Source organism: Grampus griseus (assembly GCF_964374135.1).
Source record: "Grampus griseus genome assembly, chromosome: 14".
Classification (NCBI taxonomy): domain Eukaryota; kingdom Metazoa; phylum Chordata; class Mammalia; order Artiodactyla; family Delphinidae; genus Grampus; species Grampus griseus.
The window spans coordinates 42072248-42088009 of record NC_139008.1 but is presented as its reverse complement, the minus strand read 5'-3'; the positions used below and the strand labels follow the sequence as shown (position 1 = coordinate 42088009).

Below are 15762 nucleotides of genomic sequence, written 5' to 3'. Positions count from 1 at the left end.
GCACAGACCTCAGCTGTCACTCTGGTGAGACTGGCAGCTCCCTGGGGGTGTGAGGCAGTGGGTGACATGTTGTGATTCTTGTTCGAAAAGATCACTCTGGCTTCTGTGGGGCGTATTCCTCAGGAGGGGTGGGCGGAAGGCCAGCCAGGTAAAATGCACGCCCATCACCTGGCATGCGGCAGGCACATGGTTCATGTGTGACTAAGGAGTGAACGTGGGTGGTTCAAAAGCTGTTCTCCCCAGACCTTCACTGTGGGCCCACAAGAGAGACCCCCAGAGAAGCCCCCTCAGCCCGGTGCCACGGAACGCAGCCCTAACCCAGCCAGCACAGGTGGAGGGAGCGCAGTAACACCCCTCCTTCAGGGGAACTGGGCGGGATTCTGACCTGTGCTCACCCCTTTAAGACCCCCAGACTCACACCAGAACCCATGAGCTTGCATGAAGGACCACGGTGGGTACCTCTCCATCGTCTGGAGAGACTTAACATGACTCCCAGTTACCCAGAAGGGCTGGGACAGGGGGTGAGCTTCCCTGGCATTTCTGATACAAATTGTCTCTAGAACAATCCATGGACAGTAATTCTTTACATCCCCGTGGGGATTTGCAGCTTCCTGTCCATGCTTCCCACCGTCTGCCCTCAGCAGAGTAAGAGTGAGCCCTTCGAGAGTTTGGAGCTGTTCTCAGCCTTGGGTGTTTTTTGTTGTGTCAAGGCCAGGGTCACGGCTTAAGTTTCTCCCAAACGAGACTCATCACCCACCCCGCAAGGACCCCTGCTTGTGGGGAGCACGCTCACAGAAGTGAAAAGCAGGGTGCAGGGAGGAGGCCTGCCTTAGAGGCAAAGGCAAAATGTTCCTCCCCGGAGGCAGAAAGGACGATCTCGGAGCCTTTATGGTCTGTACAGGGTGTAAGGTGGCAAATGCACCCCCTCTTCGGCACGGATAACAGAAATCCAACTGAAAGCTAACCAAAGTATTTCCTACGTTAGAAGTGGGCAGCGCAGGAAGACTTCACATGTAGAAAACAGCTGTGGGCTAAAGCAGCTTCCTTCACATCTGAAGACCAAAGGACAGCTTTTATCCGTAGGACCCAGACAGCCCACTGCACCCTTACTGCTTCCTCAGAGCAATACGGAGAACTCACCGTCCTCCCGCGTGTCACCACAGACGTAACTTCTGTGTTTCCTGGAGCTGTTGATTACTGGGAAATTTAAAAAACAATGCCCAACAGCACACATAATCCCAGTGTAATCCCGCCTCACCGCCCAAGGCCACTCCTGAGTTGTTGTTGTTGGTTTTTTTTGCGGTACGCGGGCCTCTCACTGTTGTGGCCTCTCCCGTTGCGGAGCACAGGCTCCGGACACGCAGGCTCAGCGGCCGTGGCTCACGGGCCCAGCCGCTCCACGGCATGTGGGATCTTCCCGGACGGGGCACGAACCCGTGTCCCCTGCATCGGCAGGCGGACTCTCAACCACTGCACCACCAGAGAAGCCCTCACTCCTGAGTTTTTATAAAACAGACGAAGTTAGAATAAAGCTGGGAGACAACCTTGCAGGGAGAGCAGTGTGTCACCCGAGGGGTAGCGCCGTTTGCTCTGCTTTGAGGATGGTTCGCGGCGTGCGGCGAACTCAGTGCTTTTAGTATATTCACAAAGTTGTGCAACCATCACCACAATCTAATTTTAGAACCTTTTTATCCCTCCTGAAAAACAAAAACATAAACCCACTAGTAGTCAGTCCCCATTCCCCCCACCCCCAGCCCTAAGCAACCACTAGTCCACTTTCTGTCTGTCTGGATCTGCCTATTGTGGGCGTTGCGTGTACATGGAATCAGACAATACGTGGTCTTTACTGACTGGCGTCTTTCACTTAGCACGTTCTCAAGGGTCGTCCGCGTTGTAGCCTGTATCGGTATTTTACATGTTTTTGTTGCCAGATACTATTCCATTCCGACCACACTTCGGTTCCATTCATCATGTGGTGGACATTTGGCCTATTTCCACTTTTTAGCTATCGTGGTATTGCTGCTATCAACATTTCTGTACTGTTTTTCCATCTTGAGATGTGAAGAATTCAGTCTGGTAAAATGAGCCGTCTCTCCATGGCCGGGATAGACGGAGATCTCCGTGTTCACGCTCCGTGAGCTAGCTGGAGGGTCTGGAAGCATCTTTCTCCACGAGGGCCTAACAAGACATTAATTTTCAGTGTTTAGTTAAATTCAGTCATAGATGCATAAATGTACATTATAGTCATGGAAGGGGGAGAGAAAAATGCCAGACAAGCGTTTTCAAGAACGTTCCACCCGCCGGCCGGGCCCCCGCACAGGTGGGCGGGCACAGTGCACGCACTTTCTCTGCCCATCTGTCTCTCGGTCCAGCTGCCCTAGCTTTCTGCTTCAGAACCCAAGTTGATGGGCCAGACCAACGACCAAAAAAGAAGCCAAGCCCAGAGCCAGGTCCGGGGCCAGGACACAGCCCCTTCTGCTGGGTTGGAAATTCTGGAAGCCATCCTTGGGCCATTTGGCCATGGTAATTAGGCTGGCTAGTGCCCACTGGCCTTGGGTTGCCAGTGCTGCGTTGAGTGTGTAGGCTTACCCCGTTCCTGGTGCTCAGAGCCATTCCAAGGGGTCTGAGTAGCCCAGACAGCTCTCTGATCTCCCGCTCAGTCCGCCTTCCTGCTGGGAGGGTATTTAGCGCTCACCTAAAGCTGAAACCCCAGCCCACTGTTTCTCTCCCTCACCGTGGCAGCTCTCAAAACCATTCCCTTCGCTAATTATCCTGAACCAGCTCATCATTTCCCACACTGATGGCTCAGTAACAAGGACCCAGGGAGAGCAGCCACTTTTCTTCTCTGACCCTGCCCAGCGTTATCCCGGGGGACAGTCCTGGACGGCAGCCTTGCCTCAGAGATAAGACGCCTGGTGCAAATCCTTGCTCTTTTGCTCTCCGGTGAGTACAGCTAGAGAAAACAGGCCACAGAAAGGCCCACCGGTTTTCGGAAAGCCTCCGACAGAGCTGCATAGAACACAGCAAATCTCCAACCAAGACGGTGGTTTCCTGTGTCTCTTGAAACCCTTGTGGATATCCAGGTGTCAGAGGAGCCTCACGAAGCCCAAGAAGCAGGACATCTTTCTCTAAAAGCAACTTCTGGAGTCTCCAGACGCCCGCTCTGTGTCTGAGCCGCTGAGTGACCGCAGTTGGCCCGTTGGCATCCAAGTTACTCCTGAAAGGGTCTCCCCAGGGGCGTCTCGCTCAGCTGCTCTCAGATGTGAGTGGGGCTGACTCCTGATTCCCAGCACCACTCACGTGTAAGAAATCTCTGAATTTAAGATACATATTAACCCGTGCAATCAGTGTTTCTCCACCTTTTATTCTTCCTGCCGTACCAGGGAGGCTTCTAAGACATTTTTATTTCCTAATTTGTCTCCTCCCCTGAAACACCACAGAAATACCGTTTACCTGTATATTCTCTGTACTTCTATCTGCGCGTTATACAAATAAAGAGTAAGATATTTTTGCCCCCCGATGGCATGCCGTTAACTTTGCCACCAAAGCTTTCAAAGGCAGGGGTTTCATCTGCTCTGTTCACTGCTGTCACCTGGAGCCTAGAACAGTACCTGGCACATACCAGGCACCCGGTTGATGAAATAATTAGGGTTGGCGTCTCCCATGCCCCTGGGCATCACGCAGCTCCAAGCACCATGGTCTCTTCTGGTGTCTCCACCACTGCCCAGGGTGGTGGGTACCTCTTGCTGACCCCCAAGGAGGCGTCAGGAAGCTGACAGCCTGCTCCTCCGTGCCACGCACAGGGGCCCCGCCCTTTGGTAGCACTGTCTGTTTGTCAAGGGCAAGTGACATTTGAGCCCCATGGAATAATTACGGCAGCCCCCAACTGCCTCTGTGTTTGCATCTCCTTAACTCGCCCGTGGATTGGCAGTTCCTGAGACATTCTGTCTGGTCCAGCACAGCACACCGGGCTGCATCTGGGGACACACCGGGAGAGGGGCAGGCTGTCCTCATCAGCAATTACAAACAAGCCCTCCATTGTCAGACGCACCATCTGTTTGCTTGCTTCCACCAATCGGCTGCCTGTACGCCCAGCATCACCAGGGCCGAGGGGCTGCTGGGGAGGGGGATCGAGAAGCCCCTTCGTGGGGAGAGGGTCAGCAGCACGGGGCCCTGGGAAGCCCAGCCCCTCCACTGGAGGAAGACCCACCTAGAGATGTCCCACGACTGCCGTCTTCCAGGAGCACGTGGTGCATTGGGGGAGGACAGGCAATCTAGATCATCGCATTGTCTAAAGGTCCCTCAGAAAACATACCAGTCCAGCACCAGGAAGCAACGCTGCCCGAGAACTTCCTGTGCCCCTAGAGCTCGATCACCGTGTAAAGAAGGAGCCGTTAACAGTGGCTAGAAATCAAGTAAGACAGAGAAGCCTAGTGTATCATCACGATCAGTTATTTATCCTGAAGTTTCCAATCCCACATAATTTTGGAGGGTGGGGAGGAGTGAAATTTTCACTGATGGACTGTACAGTACAGCTTCAGAGAAGCCCAGATTTCTTCCGGAGAGCCCCACCTAAGATCTGTCGGTGGTCCCTCCTCCGACGGCATCCGTCTTAGAAACTGGCCCTGGTCACCGTGCCTGCCTTGCTGGTGAGGTCAGCAGACAATCCAAGTTTACAACGGCGGCCGGACAGACAGCGGTCCATGTCGTTGATAAATGTCCTTTGTCCAGATATGATGGTGGTCTAGTGACACTGAATTCAGGAGTACTGTGGCGGTTAGGGTGAGGAGCTGTCACCTGACGCGGAAAGAGGCTGCGTTTGCTAAGGAAACCCACGTGGGAAATAGGATGGCCGTGGTGAGGGGGGAGTTGGGGTAGTTAAGAAAAACTATCACAAAGCACGAAAGAGCTCAGAGCCTCTCTGGGGTCTGGCAGGACTGCTGGGGTCCTGCTACTCTGTGCGCGAGGGTCCGATGTCGTCTCTGCAGGGTCCCTTTCGCAGCCACACTCTGCACCGCACACTGCGTGCTTCCCCCCTGGGGACTGTTACATCGCAGGTGCCACCCGTACTGAACTGACACACTGCGTACCACTCAAAACCTGTAAAATGAAACTTGGAGACATGTAAACTTGTACACTTGGAGGGTGTCAGTTATTTTTTCAAGGCATCCATAGAATTCCAATTGCTGGTCTTGAAAACTCTTCTCTTTGACTGTATCTTAGACCAAATATTTAGGAAACATCAGGCAGCAGGGACAGGATACCAAGGTCAGTGCCACCCAGTGTCTGCGGGGCTCCCAAGAGCATCTGTCACACATCCTGGGAGAGCTAACGTTACCTTCGTTTCACACCTATCTGGGTGACACCAGCTAGAATTCTGTCCTGCCGAGGGACTTGTAGGGGAATTTCCAATTCGTAATGATCTCTGAAACTGCAAGAACACTCAGGCCGCCCAGGAATAAACGTATTTTTAGCACTGTGCTCATATCAAGTTGGGCTGTGCGTGTGCCAGGCTTGCATTCACTTCATTTTATGTTCTTTCCCTTCAGATACGTAAAGGCCTCGGCGCGGTACTTGTACAAGGTAAGACTGATATTTCAGCGGATTGGCCAACCACCCTGCTTATTCACTAACCCATCTCCCTCCGTGGCTGACTCAATGCTGAGATGCCCACAGGTTCCTGCCTCCTGCTCTCCTCCATAGGGGCTCTGCCCTGCGTGTCTGCGCTGCCTGCCCACCCGGGAAACCCAGGCTGGCCTTTCTTCGGCCCCTGTACTCTGGGTGGAATCTCACACCAAGACCTGCCATCCCAGAAAATGTCTTTGTCACCCGCCCTTTTGTGTGCGGGGCCTCGGGGAGCCAGTGGACCCGGGGCCGCCCCCTTTTTTGTCGCCGAGCCAGGAGGAGCAGGGTCTTGAGATGGGCTGATAAGACGCAGCACGTGCGGGCTGGCCTTTGACCGTTGGCCTTAATGGGGCCCCCGAGGCCTGGGCTGGGGAGGGCAGGTCGTCCCGGGTCTGCTGAATGGAACAGCTGGGAAAGGAAGAGCAGACAAAAGCTGGGGGAATCTCAGAGGGTGGAGAACCCCGGGATTGCTGTGGTTTAGGACCCAGAGGGCAGGCCAGCCACGGCAGGTGTGACCTCCGTGCGCCTCCCCTTTCTGCCCCGGTCTGGAGTCCAGGCCCTTCCTGTGCGCCCCAATGGATGGCAGACACCCCGCAGCAGTGCTGCAGAAAAGCCTCTTGGGGTGGCCTGGGCTGTACCCACTCATGGGCTCATAGGTGGAAGGGAGAGCAGATGATGAGGAAGATGATGGGGCAGGTCAGGGAGCGAGGTGTCATTTATCAGTCGCGTCACCCACAGTGGGGCCGCAGCACAGACGCCGCCACTGCCTGAGTAGATGTGGAGGGGAAGTTAGGGGCTAGAGTTCTTGGTTTAGCCGAAGCACTGCCCACCTCCCGCAGGCAGGGCCACTGCCACAAGGAGGTGACCCTCCAACCCAGCTGCCCTTTCTTAGCCCCTCAGCCACGGAATTGCCCCAACCCCGGGCTCACTGGGGCCAGCCCCCAGGGCGGCACAAGCCACAAAGCCCAGGTGCCCATGTCGGCCAGGCAGAGCAGCTGTACAGTCCCCTCCAGCAGTGGGGATGCGTGCAAAAGCCTTTATTTGCTGGGACCCCGTATCCACACGTGTCCTCCCGCCCCTCCACAAAGGTGGCCAAGTGGGGCTCCAGTGTCCTTTGAACAGACGCCCAGCTTCCAGCTCGAGGAAAGGCCGGGCGGGGGCAGTGGCTGTCAGCAGCCAGGAGTGGAATCGCCCCCTTTGCGGCTGGCCTGCTCGGTCCGCAGCTGCCGCCTCCCCATCAATCACGGGGTACAGTGGGCACAACGGGAGTCAGGGGACGGGCCAACAGAAAGGTGGGGACTGGAGGAATGCCGGGGGCGTGCAGGGCAGGCTCCTGCCCGGGCGTGACCTTCCCGGGGCACCCGGTGGTGGGTCCACTGCCCTCAGATGCACGAAAGCCGCTTTGCTGCAAGAGCTTCGCAGCTCGTCAAAGTTGGCATCACCCTGCCCACCCGCCACGCCGCGGTGCAGGACCGAGAGGGGCCCCCTCCTGCCTCCCTGGTAGGGGTGGAGGGTTAAATGTTTCCCTTCTGGCCCAGAAGTACTCTCACTTAATATCAGGTCTTTGAACATCACTTTATCTCTTTCATTTACTTGCTTTTTTTTGGGAAGGGGGGTCCCTCTCCCAATCGATCTGATTCCAAAGTGGGTGGGGTGAAGTCTTACACAATTCTAAGTGAAGGTATTCAAACTAGAATCGTACCTGGGATTCAGTCAGGGCTGTTCGCCCTGCGGCCCGCTCCCCTGGACTACATGCTGATGTGATGCCCACCTCTGGCTCCAGGGTGATGGGGCGATGTAACCAACACTGCCTCCGCCTCTGATGGCAGTACAGCTCTGCTGCTTTTAGCGAAAGCAGCCTGTTTTCAAAGACAAAAACAGCAGGAGAGAGACCCACAACTCTTCTCTCTGCCGCGACCTTCCTGGGATCAGAGGGAGGAGACAGAAGCCCGGGCTGGGGGACCTTAAAGCTGAATTTCGGAACAGCGCCGGGGAAGGTGGTCTCCTTGGCTCCAGGCGTGTTTGCAGGTATTGATTCCAGAGGCACTCCCTGGAAACAATGAGGTCAGATCCGAAAATGACAGAAGATGCTGTGAATAAGGTCACTGCGTACATTAATTTCAAAGGCCAGTAATGATGGAAATGGCAGTAGCGAAAGCCCCAGAAGTGAAGGATGTCGGGAGAAGGTTAGAAAGCCTGCTTTTGAGGAAGCTGGGGCGCAGCCCAGCAGGGTTTAAAAATAGGTTATTAGGAGGGTGACGAAACGGTCCTCCCTCGAAGCACTGCCCAGGGGACCTGCCTCAGCAACCGCGGCCCGCTGTTGCAGCAGCGGGCGCCGGGGTTCCTCCGAGCAGCCCTGGGGACTGGGGGCGCGGCGGGCACGCAGCCTTCAGCTTCATTCCTTTTTCCCTCTGGAGCTAAACAGCTGTAGGCTCTTCTGGACGCATTCAATTAGTCCTGACCTCCTGTCTCAGACCCCTTGGGGAATAATCGAGTTGTAACTCCTGGTGTAAAGTACCAGCATGTAGATCCGTGTAAATAACAACACCGACCGGTCCACAAGCTACCCCTGAAGTTTTCTTGCTCTTTCATTGACTCTGGGCCGTGCTGCTCCTTTGGCTTCCCCCGTTCCCCGCACTGTCATCAGCGCCTTTTCTCTTCATTCTTTATTGCAGATTGGACGGTAAGGCCCAGTGAATTTCAAAAAGATTCATAGCTCCCTTTATGCTGCAGGAAAGTCCAGAGCAAAGGCTGGGAAGAAAGACCTTGGTCTGTGGGTTCATTCAGCAAACACCCCTGCACGCACAGCTCCGGGCGGGGGTCCAGCCCTCTTCCAGGGGCCGTGGCACGTCCTCCCTCCAACCTGTGCCCACGTGGGCCTCCCTCTGCTTCCTTCCAGGGCCCTGGCCGCCAGGCTGAGCCTCCTACACGGTGCCTCTCGGGGAGTGTGAGACGGCTGAGAGTCCCCCACTTCCCACCCGAATCCCCAAACCCAGACTCCGGGAACATCGCTGCCCTGCTGGTGCCCTCAGCCGGTCTCCCCGTTCACCGTCTTCTGAAGTTGAAGAGGAATCCCACCGAAATGCTGTGGATCGGACTTTCAAACTAGGCGGTGGCATCTCAGGAACCCTGGGCTTCGAAAGAAGAAAAGAAAAAGTCGCCAACAACCGGAGACTCGCCCACTGTCACGCGGCGCCGGTGGGGCTGCCCTAGCAGAGGAAAAAGGAGAAGGTTCCGGGCTTTCCGTGAGGGCGGGGGGCAGCTGACTCTGTCTGCCGGTCGTTTATAAACCCATCATGTCTCACCGAGGGGCCGGTTGTTGGAGGAATGTTCCCTGCCTTGATTTTGCTCATTCTTCTTCTGTTAGGATTTATGGTTAGTCCAGAATTTCATCATCATGGAAATTGGCTTTCCCTAGAGTCTCGAGCCCGGGAGAAGTTTTATCTCCGTTGCTGTGTGTATTCCACCTGGTTCCTGATGCCCGCTAACTGGGGAGAGGTTTCCTGCCCCTGGCCCTGCTGGAGGCCCTCCAGGTGATGATGATGAAGCTTCTATCACAGAGCGCTCAGGTGATTCTAGAAACACAGGGTCCTGTCCCCGCAAAGCTCCCTTCCAGGCACCTCCGAAGGCTTTGCCCTGTGGTGCCCAGCCGGCAGGGGCCTCACACACGTTTCCTGACACACAGAGCTTTAGGGTGACAGATCCCGAGCGGAGGGTGTGTGATCCCTACTTTGTACCCATTTGCCTCCCCAAGGAAGGCCTGTTGCATCTTTTTTTAAAAAAAAAAAAAAAAAGAAAGCCCCACCTTCCGTCTGGGGTCGGTGTGTTGGGTGCAGGCCCTCTGCTTGTCATCTAGGCCCTCGGGCCATCTGCGGAGTAAGCCCAGGGCTCAACAGGGGAGCCGCCAGCTAAGGGCTTGGAAAGGTCTCCGTGCAGGTGCTTCCCCACCTCTCCACTCTTGCCCTCACCTGTGCACACCCCCAGCCTACCTTGGCCACCTTCCCGCTGAGCCCACTCTCCCGCAGAGCTGCCGTTTCCCCTGACCACCCAGGTCCAGGTGGCTGGGCTGGTACCCGACGTTGGCAGGAGTGGTGGGCAGACCCGGGAGCCAGCCTTGGTGTGGGGACAGTGGAGAAAGGCTTTCCTGGAAGGAGGGGACTTCTAATTCTCAAGGGAGCGTGTTCTTCTGTTTTACAGAGGATTGCAGGTAGGACTTGAGGCCAGGCCCACAGAAAGGGGGAGCTCGAGCACCGCTGGGACCCGAGAGAACCAGGTTCATTCCAAACAGAGGCCGTGCTCTGGGCCGGCCTGTAAACGGGGCCGATTTGTTGCTTTATTGGGGACTTAGTGGCAACATAAAGGGTGACCGGAAGTGACAGCCTTTTCTGCTGTGTTAGCAGCTGTCACGATTCTTATCTTCCTGGGCACCCCCTCCCCGACCTTAAGTGATGTGGGCTGTCTGCTTGGTGTGCTTTGGCCCACGTGGCTCTGGACTCAGCACGCTCACCGCTGCTCCGTGGTACCTCATTCCTGCGGGAAGGGCATCCCATGCGCCTGGGCTCCCGAGTGCCACGGAAGCTCTAGCTTCTGGGAGAATGTGTCACCTTCAGGCTCTAGAATACCCCTGTTGCAGAATTCTTGGATTTAGTCAGTGTCAGGATTCAGAATCGTATTGAACCCCCCCGGACTCTTGCACTGTGATTCCACTTCATCTCCAGGAACCAGTCCTGACCTGGAGTCCTGACCTGGAGTGGGAAATCCGGTTGTAGGTAGCAAATAGGTAGACCTTCCTATAATCCCTCATGATCTTTGGCAGCCCCGTGGCCCTAGAGGACAGCCAGAAGTTCTATGGCTCTTAGCAGTAACAGCTTTGGTTTGGAGATTTGGAACCGGGAGACAGGAACCCTAGCGACCAGTTTTGCTTGCACTCACATGCACTTGAATCGTTCATGTTATTTGGGGTGGAAAATTGAAATGATCAAGTTTTTTTTTTTTTCACTTAGAAAAGCAAATATCGAGCTTCTGTAATAAATGCCTTTCAGCAAAATTGCCGAGGATCACTCATCCGGTGGGGACCCCACCGGAGTCACAGTGCTGACTCGTCACTTCAGTAGGTCAGCCATCTGTAAACAGAAGTGGCCCTAAGCGGCCCAAAATAGATAAGACTTGCTGGCTTCCAGGCAGGGCCAGGCCAGTCCCCTCACTTCTCTGCACGCTGATTTCCATCTGAAGCAAAGATGTTGTTCTATAGTCTCACTGAGTAGGTTTTTGTCCTTAAAAAAATAGTAATTCCACAAAATGAGGACATTTGAAGTGGTAAAACCTTAAGTAGACAGCAGTGGGGACGTGTAGCTCGGGTAAGCGACTGTCACAGCGTCTTCCTGCGGTTAAGGCTGCAGTTCCCGACGGCCGCTGGGAAGGAGGGGGTTTCAGCCTGACTCTATGAGCGAGGCTGGCTTATGGGACCTTAGCCTTACCAACAAGATCCTGTGGCTCGGCAGACAATGCAAATCACGTCTTCCCGACCTTCCTCAGGTGTGACCACTTCGTTCACTGTCCTATCTGTATCATCTGGAGGTCTGAAGGACGCTTTCATGTTTACTGTGATGTCGTAGATGTAACTGTGCTACCTTCATAGCTACTGAAGGGGAATGTCCACATCCGAAGGGAAATTCAGCAGGAAACAACCATGTTTTAGTTGCACTCAGTACCTATGTATGACATACACATTAAGTGAATGTTTTCTTGTGTTTTCAGGTCTACAATATTTAGTACATGTAAATGAGGATGAAATTTGATAAACCTGGTAAATTAAGTTATAGGGTGTCATGTGATTTCTATCTTGCTGTCTCTTATTATTTAATTTTCCTGATGCTCCACACCTGGGCTTATACCGCCATCGGTGTAGACTTCGCCTGTAACCCACTTGGCAGGCACGGTGCCCCGTGGCGAGGGGTGACCCTCGCCCGGAGAAGCACACGGCCCACCGATGGCCACTACCTGACTCTCCAGTTTGCCCTCTGTCTTTAATTCTGATTTACTGTGACGACTTAATAAAGTAGAAACACAGTACTCACGTGCCACGTTTCTCTTATTTTCATTATAGTTTGTAGGAAAATAAAGTTTATCCTGGCATCTAACAAAAGATGGTTTACATTTTTGTCAGACGAAGTTGTTCAAAAGCATTTTTTTGAACCAAAGCCTTAATATGTATCCAGAATGGTAGCCAGTATGGATACAGGGAGGTTTGCCAATGTATTCATGTAAAAATTGACCTCTCAGTTCATACCCTGGAATGCCAAGACCAAGCATCATTGATCTCCTATATCCAAGTCCCTCCTGTTTTCGTGATTAAATAGCCAGGTGTGTATCAAAGCCCACAGTGAGCCCCAGCCTGGGCTCCCGTCTCTCCGGGGCAGCCTCTGCACCAGCCACCCTTCCAGAGGTCTGGAGTCCCTGACCCTGCTGAGCAAGAGGCCAGCTTTGAGGGTTTGTCTTGTGAAGAAGTGGTAGGAAGGATGTAATAATGCTTCCTGTTGGTGTGCTGAAGCCCGGCTGTGGCCCCAACTCAGGGCTCCAGCCACATTCGGACCACCTGGCCAGGTGGCCCCTGCCAGCATCCTGAGCTACTCCCATGCTCTGGACAGCAGGGGACTTCCAGGACATTAGACAGTCAAGCTTTGTAAAAAGCATCCGTTCGTCCATCTGCAAATATTTGTTGAGTACCTGTTACTTACAAGACATGTAGTGACCTCCACGGGGATCCAGCTGCCTTCCTGGGAGCCGAGTAGAGCCTGAATCCATTTGGCTTTTTTTAGCTTTTGACTGTTAGCGAGAGCTCGCTTGAAGGTATGTTGTGCCTTTAATACTTGGTCCCTCATAAAAGGAAGCTGGATGATTTTATTCGTTACAGAGGCTTCGTAAGATGCTAAGTCCTACCCAACCCCCCCCCCCCCACCTAGATTCCCATCATGAGGTCTCGGTAGAAACCCATCGTCTGTCTTTTTCAAGCCTCCCAAGCATTCTGATCTGCAGAAGGATTGGGGTTGAGGCGCTTGGACCAGCCCCATCGAGATGCATTGGGCAGCCCTCACCTGCAGTCCCTCTCGCATGTGCATCTTGGAGGGGCCGGGAGTGTGAGGCATTGGGGAGACCGAGAGCGGCTGCCTCAGGGCAGCACCCGCTCTCCTCTCTAGATGCAGATGTTTGTTCACTTCTGTACACCTCTGAGGTAGTGCTATGGTCCTGTGTCTGTGTATAAACTAAATCGGGGCCACTTGATTTGTTAAACAGTGTATGTCAAGGGGAACTATTATCGTTCACCTTCTTTCTATAGATGGCAATGGTTTTAATTGCCTTTCATTTTTCAAATCAAAAAGTGGAAGTCATGAATGTGGAGCCCAGTGGACGTGCTCTGATGCACCCAGCTCACCGAGGCCCAACTGTCTAGTCGGAAGGGCCATCCCTCCACTCCCACCACCTCCTTCTACAGCTGTTGAAACCCAGGCTCCCTGGAGCCCCGCAGCTGGAAAGTGGGGCTCCAGGCAGGGGCCCCATTTCTTGATGACACTTACCTCAGCAGCAGTCGCTGTTCTTAACCAGTGTACGCGTTCCTTTCGGCTTCGTGAAAATGTAGCTTCGTGTTCCTTTCAGCCACCAGGCACGTTTCCCCGAGGCCAAGTCTGAAGCCACCTGGCAGTCCTCACGCAGACCAGGCCCAACGAAGACCAGGGAACTTGTTTCCTGGGAGACCCTCCCTGTGGGCAGAGAAGAGGACGCTGGGCCTGGCCTTTCCCTTGGGCCCCAGGAACTGCTGGATGGTACCTCTCTGGAAAGATGAATTTGCTCACATCTTCAGATCTGAACAGTGGGCTTCTGGCGAAGAACCGGTGCGAGAGCAGGCTTCCCAAGCTTGGTGGCGGTGATGCCTGGGCAGCCCTGCCACCCTCTGGAAGGACCCTCTGCTCTCTGCACACACATATCCTCAGAGTCATTGAGCACTTGGGGAAGTTTGGCCAAAATTTTCTGTTCATTGTCTCCTGAAAAAAAGTTCTATGTTCAGGAGTTCAAGGGAAAGGAGGGAAAGACACATCAATGGTCTCACATGCCCTTAGGGTGGCCCTCGAGTGCAATGGAAAGAAGCCTGCTCCCAAGACCTACATCAGAGGTTCTTTGTACTCAGCTCCAGCCACACCTCCTGCCCCAGATAACAAAGCATGGCCAGCTGACACCCCAGGGAGTCAGGGGCATCTATAATCATAGGAATACTCTCTTCCCCAAATCAAATGCTCTCCAACTCGCCCTCCACTACAATCTAACAGCAGCAACAAAAGCATCTGAAATGATATCATCTGAAGTGATACTTTCTGAGCAATATTAAAGAACTTTCTGGAATTGGAGATTACATCCTTTTTGTCGTGAACATTTTAATTGAAAAATACTTCTGCTACCTAAGTCTCCACTAGCCTATGTTAAATTGGATGAGATGAAAGGGGTGAGAATTTATAACCAGCTGTCATGGTAAGAAATATTTGTCTGGAAGATTCTGCCTCTTACAGAACAAGGGAGAAATTAGGAATTCTCCCTGGCGGTCCAGTGGTTAGGACTCTGTGCTTTCACTGCCGAGGGCGCGGGTTCGATCCCTGGTCGGGGAACTAAGATCCCACAAGCTGCATGTTGCGGCCAAAAAAGAAAAGAAAAATTAGGAATTCTCAGCAGCCTCCCTTCTGGACCGTGTCAGATATAAAAACACTGACTAGATTCTTTTTCTAAACATTCAAACCAAAATATTCCCAGCACAAATATCAGACGACATTGTCTATGTGATCAAAATTCTATTTTTAACATTATTTTAGGAAATAAAGACAAAAATGAATAAATTCTGTCTGGGACAATAATACAGTTCCCTGTGCGTCCCGGTGTAATTTTCAATCTTCCACTTATATGTCCCACCTCAGCCTCTAGCAAGACACGTGTTGGGTTTGACGGAGAATCTTTTCTATAAAGAGGTCATGCTCACCAGCTCCCACCTTGAAGCGGGGTCCTGGGGGCCTGAAAATTGGAGTGTGGCTCTTGGGCGGGTGTGAAGTGGGCAGGGGCTTGCTATTAGAGCTCCTGAAAGGATCTTTCTGGCTTCGGAATAGAGCCTGGCAAAGAAAAGCTTTTTTCCATGAATACTCGGGGACTGCCCTCTGCTGCTCCGATGGCAGAGGTGAGCACTTGTGATCAATATTCCCTCAGAAAAGGCCGCTGGGCTAAGTGCAGGCAGAGGGGCTCCCAGCAGGCCTCCCTCCCTCCCAGCAGGCAGAGCACCCGCAGCAAAGCCCTCCCCCCGCCACGCGCCCCCAACACTTGGAAGCAGCGAGGGTGGCACGTGAATGGCATCACCTCCCCCTCCCTTTAAAAACTGTCACCTCGTCTTGTCCTCCATGTTGATGGCTGATTATGGGCCACTGGAAACAGCTACGTCCATCCCCTTCCTCCAGGGAAGTTGTGGCGTCTTCATTTTAGGCACCGGGAAAAGGAAGGCCTGCCGCTGTTTCCCCTGAAAGAGAGGGCAGTGCCGGGAAGAAAATGCAAAACCGTGGCTTCTCTTAATCAAGGAAGATTGATTACTGATCAGCATTGAGATTTAAATGAAATAGCCAAAGTACAGATTTGTACTTTACACTGTGGGTTCTATATTTTTTTCCTTCTAAAACTAAACATCTGCCCACCGCCCGTCAAACCCCCGATCAGTAAACAGATTCTCTGCAGATTAATGCAAAGACACGGGCTTTCCTTTTTTACCGAAATAGCATTTGACAACACACATCATTCTGTAGCTTTCTCTTTAAGCTTTGCAATATGTCATGGGCACCGCTCCCTTAATTTACCCTTTTAATAGTTGCGGGACTTTCCTGGTGGAGCAGTGGTTAAGAATCTGCCTGCCACTGCAGGGGACACACGTTTGAGCCCTGGTCCGGGAAGATCCCACATGCCACGGAGCAACTCAGCCTGTGCGCCACAACTACTGAGCCTGCACTCTAGAGCCCACAAGCCACAACTACTGGGCCCGTGTGCCACAACTACTGAAGCCCGCGCCCCTAGAGCCCGCATGCCACAGCTACTGAAGCCCACGCGCCTAGAGCCCGTGCT

The 15762-nt window shown here is 53.4% G+C and overlaps 1 protein-coding gene across 2 annotated transcripts in view; it reads left to right on the top strand.

Annotated features, from left to right (window-relative positions):
• The window catches only part of RALGAPA2 (Ral GTPase activating protein catalytic subunit alpha 2), a 281459-nt gene extending 269706 nt beyond the window's left edge, over positions 1-11753 (top strand). For both annotated transcript variants that reach the window (XM_082670096.1, XM_082670095.1), the window contains 2 exons: positions 5550-5583; positions 8525-11753. In XM_082670096.1, the coding sequence (XP_082526222.1) occupies positions 5550-5557 (8 nt within the window). In that variant the 3' untranslated portion in view covers positions 5558-5583; positions 8525-11753. The remainder of the gene's footprint in view (positions 1-5549; positions 5584-8524) is intronic.
• The last annotated feature ends 4009 nt before the right edge of the window (positions 11754-15762 follow it).